Source organism: Quercus suber, unplaced genomic scaffold (assembly GCF_002906115.3).
Source record: "Quercus suber isolate HL8 unplaced genomic scaffold, Cork oak 2.0 scaffold_22, whole genome shotgun sequence".
Taxonomy (NCBI): Eukaryota; Viridiplantae; Streptophyta; class Magnoliopsida; order Fagales; family Fagaceae; genus Quercus; species Quercus suber.
Genome location: NW_027069487.1, coordinates 643,707 through 650,771, shown reverse-complemented (window position 1 = coordinate 650,771; position 7,065 = coordinate 643,707). Strand labels below are relative to the sequence as shown.

Here is a 7,065-nt window from a genome sequence, read left to right as displayed (position 1 = left end):
AAGTAATTAAATCTATAAATAATATATATATATATATATACACACTTTCAAATTCATGAATATATAATTTTTTTTTAAATAGAGATAATCCCGAAACAATTTACCAGTACCGAAATATTTCGTTTCTTTGACTAAATCAAAACGGCTTACAATACAATATTAACTCCCTTTAAGTCTCCCTCATCCCCAACCATAAGTGTGTGTGTTTCCCATTACACTTAATCTCTTAAACTATTGAAATGTACGATTCAACCCCAATTTTACAAAGGGAAAGACTTTGCTGCATATAGGGTTGTGACACAAAAAAAAAAAAAAAAAGGGGACATGTGTCCAAGGATCATGTGCAATGCACATGACCAAGTGAACCCTTAGACACTTGTCCTTTTCTTTTTTCAGCCACATAACCTGTATACAGCAAAACCTGTTCCTTTTAAAAATACATTAAACTTGACCACCTAAGGTCTGTTTGGATAAGCTAAAAATTGAAAACTGAAAACTGAAAAACACTGTAACTTTTAAATGTGTGAATAATATCGTGAGACCCATTTTTAATGAAAAAGTTGGTGAAAAGTTAAATTTGTACATCTATAAACAGTAAAATTTGTGCTGAAAAGTCAAACTTCGCGTTCAATGAACATATCTGCTACAGTAAATTTAGGTGGAAACGCGCGATAAAAAATTAAAAAAAAAAAAAGTGAAAACGCAGACGCTAAATCGTGGACGTGCAAGCCAAACGAGCACCTACTGTCTGTCTTGCTACTAACTCTGACAGAATTTAGCATTGAATGACCAATTTACCCCTAATCCTGTATATAGCAAAACCTGATCCTTTTCCCCCCTCTCTCCTACCAAATCAGAGTGAGGATGGCCCCCCACTTAACATTATAGTGGCTCCACCCTTTATGCAATTTTTAGAATGCTATGACAAAAAAAATCATAAAGACCACAAGCCCACATATCTACAAAAACAAGACAATTAATACGACACCATCTAAATGGTGTCACATGTTCATCAAACAGAAAAATATGACAAGAAGGCCTCAAGAAACCTTTAAAAGCCTTCAGATTAAGCCAATAGCTAACAACATACAGAATGGAGTAACCACTTCGGGGTTGCAAATGGTCTGATAATCCAAAGAGAAACTACAGTCACAAAGACAAACCCACAACAAAAACGAGTGATAGAACTAGAATTACCCTTGTGACAGAGTGTGAGAGAGAGCGAAAAAAGTAAAAAGCACCCTTAAGTTTTGCAGGCATCAACAATTTTCACCGTCTACAGATTTCTAATTCCCAAGTTTTGAAGCTGCTTCAGTTCACTGCCAAAGAATAGATAAACACATCACAGTTCCACAAGATATTGACAGAATGATGATATTATTTCACCTAAGAACCCAAATCAATCATCCATTTCATGCAAACATGAATAAACTATATTCATTCCATAGAGATGAAAGGTTCTGAAAATTGTACAAAAATCCTATAGTACTGGGGAAAAAATTCATGTCACTTTAGATAATTATGAAATAAACACTAGTTTTTTTCAAGCACTTTTTACATTTGCAACTCTCTAGATTTTCCCTCGACCAAAAAATCCCCTCCTCACAACTATACTTACATGCTCTCCAAGCATAGAAGAAAATTTGGGATATTGTACTTGTGGTATTATATTTTCCACTAAAACTTGCCAGTGAGCTCTAGCCCAACTAGCACCTCCTGCCCTTACAAGTACTAGGTGGAGAGAGAGGTCGTGGGTTCAAGACCCACTAGGTGCGTGTGTTACCAATAAAAAAAAATATCCACAAGCTGAACAATTAAAACTTCATACTATCTTAAATGAAATAAATATAACAAACAATAAGATAGAGATGAAAACGACAATATAATTGATTAAAGGGTCAAATCTGATATTTTTTACCCAATACCATGCGCATGTTTCAAACACTGGTTGGGACTAAAGAATCCACCTCAATCTGCTCTAAAAAGATATCAATGAAATTATCACGACTGTAAAACTCATACCAATCTCACCACAACACCCCCCCCCCACATTAATTTNAACACATGAGAGCTCAAAAAACTCAAAAGTTTAACAAAACGGTTGTCAAAATGCAAATAGCTACCTCTTGCATCTTCACCTCCACCTGCCTTAGATTACTGTTCAGCTTCGGGGCTTCTTCGACTGCTATGCAAAAAACAACATAAATACCAACTCATTCAAAACAAAAAATATATAACTAATATTTGATCTTTTGCAGTAAAAGGTCCCATGAAAGGACCTGACAGAAGAGCAAACAGAATAGACTAATAGAAGATTTAGAGCAATAATGGTAGACAGAGAAACCAAGTTCAAATCACAGTTCCACAAGATATTGACAGAATGATGATATTATTTCACCTAAGAACCCAAATCAATCATCCATTTCACCCCCCCCCCCCTCTCAAGAAAGAAACTCCTCTCTCATCTTTCTCTAAACCATAATCCAATTATTAATTTCCTTAAAAAGACCATCTTTGATTAATATTCACCAAGGCATGAACATAACTGAACAGAACAGTCAGTACTCAACTTTACAAATTCAATTCAGGAGCCTGTAATAACAGATGGATGTTTTCCGTATCTGTATCTAGAAGTCATCTCTTACTTTCCTCCATCTTCAAAACATTATGTAACCTTTTGAGATCTCATATTCAACTTGACTCCGAGACTTTACCTTCAGATAATGTCACGTGTAACTTATTGTCAACACTGTTCAACTAAAAAAACTGTTGAATCTGTGTAACATAAATATTCATGTCATACAAATGCAAAAATGATAGACAAATCCCAGCCTCTTTGTCAATACAACATATATAGATTAATTATCCAAGTAACTGAAGAAATTTAACAGTTGTCACCAAAGTTTCTTCAAGAGTGAAATTCTAGGTAAGATTAATTATCCTAAAAGATCTACAAGTTACCTTCATTCTCTGGGATATCAGAAGTCCATAACGTGAGGTTGTCCCTCAAGAGTTGCATGATTAATGTGCTGTCTTTGTAAGATTCTTCGCTCAAACTATCCAACTCTGAGATAGCTTCATCAAAAGCTTGCTTTGCTAGGGCACAGGCCCTGGGATAAAAAATATCACGCAAGAACAAGTAAATCATCTCTCTCTTTCTCTCAAAACCAAAACAATTTACCAATAAATAAATTACAAAAGAGGAAAAGGATGCCATCATACCTTTCAGGAGAGTTCATGATTTCATAATAAAATACAGAGAAATTCAAGGCCAAACCCAATCTGATGGGATGCGTAGGAGGTAATTCAGCCTCTGCTGTAGTAGAAGCTGCCTAAAAGAAGAAACACGCAACAAGTGAACAGATTGAACCCAACCAAAATAGCATTCTACAGCATAAAGCTGATAGTTTATGATACTCTCTACTTTTCTCGTCAGTAATCACCCAAGATGACTGGTTAAAAGCAAAATTTCTAAATTACATGAAAAGGAATAAGAAGAACATTGAGAAACAACATGAACTCTTTGGCCAGGAGAAAGAAATAACATCAAATAGGCACAATGAACAAATAAAACCACACAATTCTACCATGTCAAGAAATACACAGTACTCATCATCCTTACACAATCGATTACCAAGTTTGGCTCACAAATTATTTATTATTATTAACTTCATAACCACGTAATGTTTTCAATGAAGAAATTTAGTTAGAGCATTACTATTCATCCCAATCCAACACGAACTAGTCTTAGGTAACACCCAAGTTTAAATAACAGACCAGACAGTCAAATATGTTTGCATTTTTCAGACACCCATTAAAATCATAATATTAATCCCCCATTTGAATCCATATAAAGAGAAGTCCAGAATTGATAGCTTTTGATTTCTTTTATTTTCTCTACACACTCTTAACAAGTATAAAAGTGAAATTTATTAGGTACTCCTGGTGCTCTTTCCTCTCGTATGAATATGGAAACCACTATGAATTTAATTAGTAAAGCCCACTATTACTCGAGAGGAAGGAATACCATGTCGTCGTACTCTCTTAGAGTACTTAATAATTACTCAACCCCAAGAGCCTGGCACCTATTAAAAGTACAAAAGTTCAAATCTTCACACCCCCAACTATCAAATTTTCAAAAAAAAAAAAAAAAACAAGTACAAACTGAAACCCAAAACTAGTAGCATAGAAAACCAAAACAAAATTACCAACCTGATAAGCTTTCATTGACAGATCAGCAGTCTCTTTCCTCTCATCATCAGCCCTGAACTCAGCCAAATATCGATAGTAATCCCCTTTCCTGCAACCACACCCAAAAAAAGCACAAAAACATAAAAAGTAAGAAGCAAAACCCTAATTCCTAAAAAAAATCAAACCCTAACTTAGAAACCCTAATTGACTGACATTTTGTAGAAAAAGACAGGGGATTCTCCAACGGAGCAAGAGGGGATGAGATGCTCATCGATGAGGGCGATAATGTCGGCACAAACTCGGGATAGCTCGGATTCGATCTCGTGCCTGTAATTCTTGATCCGCTTCACGTTCAGATCGTTCCCTTTGGACTCCTCCTTCTGCTCCAGCGAAGATAGGATCCTCCACGAGGCTCTGCGAGCTCCAACCACGTTCTTGTACGCAACGGAGAGTAGGTTCCTCTCTTCCACGCTAAGTTCCACGTCCATATTCGCCACTTTCGTCATCGCATCCACCATTTCTGCATATAAAATTTTTCAAAAAAATTCATGTTTGTTTGCCGAGAAAATAAAGGAGAAATTAACAAACGTAAAATACTACTAGATATTTAATCGGGAACCGAGGAGAGGAAAGTGAAAATTGCTCAAACATCGTATTTAGCTTTTTTTTTACTCCATCGATTTTCTCGGAAACCAAACAGAGGAAAAAAAAAAAAAAAAAAGAGAGAAGAAGAAGAAGGTTTGAGAGAGGGAGAGAGAAAGACCGTCGTATCGCTCGGCCTGCTCGGCAAGCTTGGCGATGTAGACGTGGTTCTCTCTTTCTTTATCGATCGCCATGGCTAATCTCTCAGTCTCTAGTCTCAGTCTCAACCACACAAATGAAATCAAATGAAGAAAGAAATAAAAGTAGAGAAAGAGAGTAAAGTCTGAATCTGTTTCTGTGGGTTGAAGAGGACGTGTCCCGACAAACAGAGACTAGGAAGCTCACTCCCCCACGCGCGTTGACCGCCGGGGTGAGAGGAAAGAGAAGTGCAAATATATATTAATTAATTAATGGGTGGCAAGAAAATAGATTATTTAAAATATATATATATATATATATCATTTTTTTTTTTTTATGGGGAATACAGAAAGTTGTTAAAAAAATAAAAAAAGAAGTAAGTTACTTTTATCTTTTTCTATTCTATAAATAATTTTTTAAAATATTTTATAAATTAATGAGATTGGGACATACATTAAATTTATCCTTAATTAATTAATGATTATCAGTGTGAACACAAAAACTGAAATCATGTTGATTTCATTTAAAATTATGAAATCCTGTTTTTTATTTCCTCATTTCACAGTTATATCTGAAATCATGTTTTCAATACACAATTTTATAAGTTGTGTATAATAATAATTAGCCTAACAAAACAAAAAATTTACCATAGGTTTATAAGTTTGAATAGAAAATTGCACCATTTTGTATTTAGTAAAAAAAATGGGTAATTTGCATTAACTTCGCCTAAAATTTATATTATTATACTTGTCTTTCTTCTTTTTTTTTTTTTTTTTTGAGAAACATACTTGTCTTTCTTCTAGTTTGAATAAGATACCCACCTCATTTAAAATGTAAATTATTTATACTGACTTCCTCTAAGATGCACGTATAGTCAATTGACGCTTAAATTTTTGCATTTAAGAAGATGCCAATTTAAATAGTTTACATTGCAAGAAAGGTGAGTGTCATTTAAGAAAAGATTAGGTGTAAGCAATTGTATTATTTCTAACTAGATGAAAGAAGTAATAATCATAATCAAAATGGACGACAGTGCCATTTTCCTAATTTTGAATGTAGTAAGGCAAAATGTTATGCTCATGCATTTCATTAATTAAATTTATGAGATGCACAAAAAAAAAAAAAAAAAGTGTTTTGAGTACTAAATAATTTTATTTTTTTGAATTACCCATAATTTAGTAGTGGCATGAACCTTTAAGCAATTAAGTAGGTTATTTATTAAATAATAAAATATGTAGATTCGGTAATTAGGAGCACAAGAAACAAAACAGTGGTTTGATAATGTGTGGTTTCATCAGTCTTCTCGTGTACAATAAAATTTTAAAATTTTAAACTTTATAATGGTTGTTTTATAAATATATGAAGGTAAATATTAATAAATATATATCTTAAAAGTATTGGTTTATGAATTATTTTTAGAAGAAATATATCTTAAAAGTATTGGTTTATGAATTATTTTTAGAAGAATTTTATAAGAAATTGATAAAACAATTAATTTTTCGATCAGTTTTTTATATTTCTTATAAAAGTTGTGTTAAAACTTTTTTCATATAGTTTATTAATAATTGCTCTAAGAGCATCTGTTAATATGATCTATAGATTAAATATTAACTATAAATCCAAAATAAAAAATAATTAGGTTTTTTATCAAAAAAAAAAAAAAAAAAAAGAGAGAGAGAGAGAGAGAAAGGTCGGCCACCCATGTGTGCAGACATGGCAAAAGGGCAGGTCGGGTTCGGGTCGGGTCAATCGGGTTGCGGGTCAAACGGGTCACTGGTCAAAACGGGTCATTTTAAGCGGGTCAAAATCGGGTTTGGGTCAATCGGGTTCGGGTCGGGTCAGGTTGACCCGTATTTTTCACGTGAAATTTTTTTTTTTTTTAATTTTTATAAAGAAAACAATATGTATCTGCCATTTGAAAAGTTATGCAACAAATTACTTGATGTAAAATGCATTATTTTGAATTCACCACTTATATCAAGAATGAACTCAGTTAAATTTATTAATACCTATTCAATAATTTTAAAATTATACAAATCCTAACATTACTATCTAAAACAAAATAACACAAAGATAAGTAAAACAAATACACAA

At 33.3% G+C, this 7,065-nt stretch overlaps 1 protein-coding gene across 1 annotated transcript; it reads right to left on the bottom strand.

Moving 5' to 3' along the window:
- Nucleotides 1-2,081: 2,081 nt before the first annotated feature.
- Nucleotides 2,082-5,112, bottom strand: LOC112036004 (14-3-3-like protein C). Its single transcript, XM_024068823.2, has 6 exons — nt 4,955-5,112; nt 4,405-4,711; nt 4,213-4,300; nt 3,223-3,332; nt 2,962-3,110; nt 2,082-2,182 (listed from the first exon to the last, which is right to left on the bottom strand). Exons 1-6 carry the CDS (start codon nt 5,025-5,027, stop codon nt 2,082-2,084), a joined length of 828 nt encoding a protein of 275 aa, XP_023924591.2. The 5' UTR covers nt 5,028-5,112.
- Nucleotides 5,113-7,065: the final 1,953 nt, after the last annotated feature.

Excerpts from the sequence above, each read along its gene's own strand:
- LOC112036004 (XM_024068823.2), bottom strand. The coding sequence starts at position 5,027 with ATGGCGATCGATAAAGAAAGAGAGAACCACGTCTACATCGCCAAGCTT. Across the intron at positions 3,111-3,222 it reads ATCATGAACTCTCCTGAAAG|GGCCTGTGCCCTAGCAAAGC; the intron begins GTATGATGGCAT and ends TTTTTATCCCAG. Across the intron at positions 2,183-2,961 it reads TGATATCCCAGAGAATGAAG|TCGAAGAAGCCCCGAAGCTG; the intron begins GTAACTTGTAGA and ends TTTGCATAGCAG.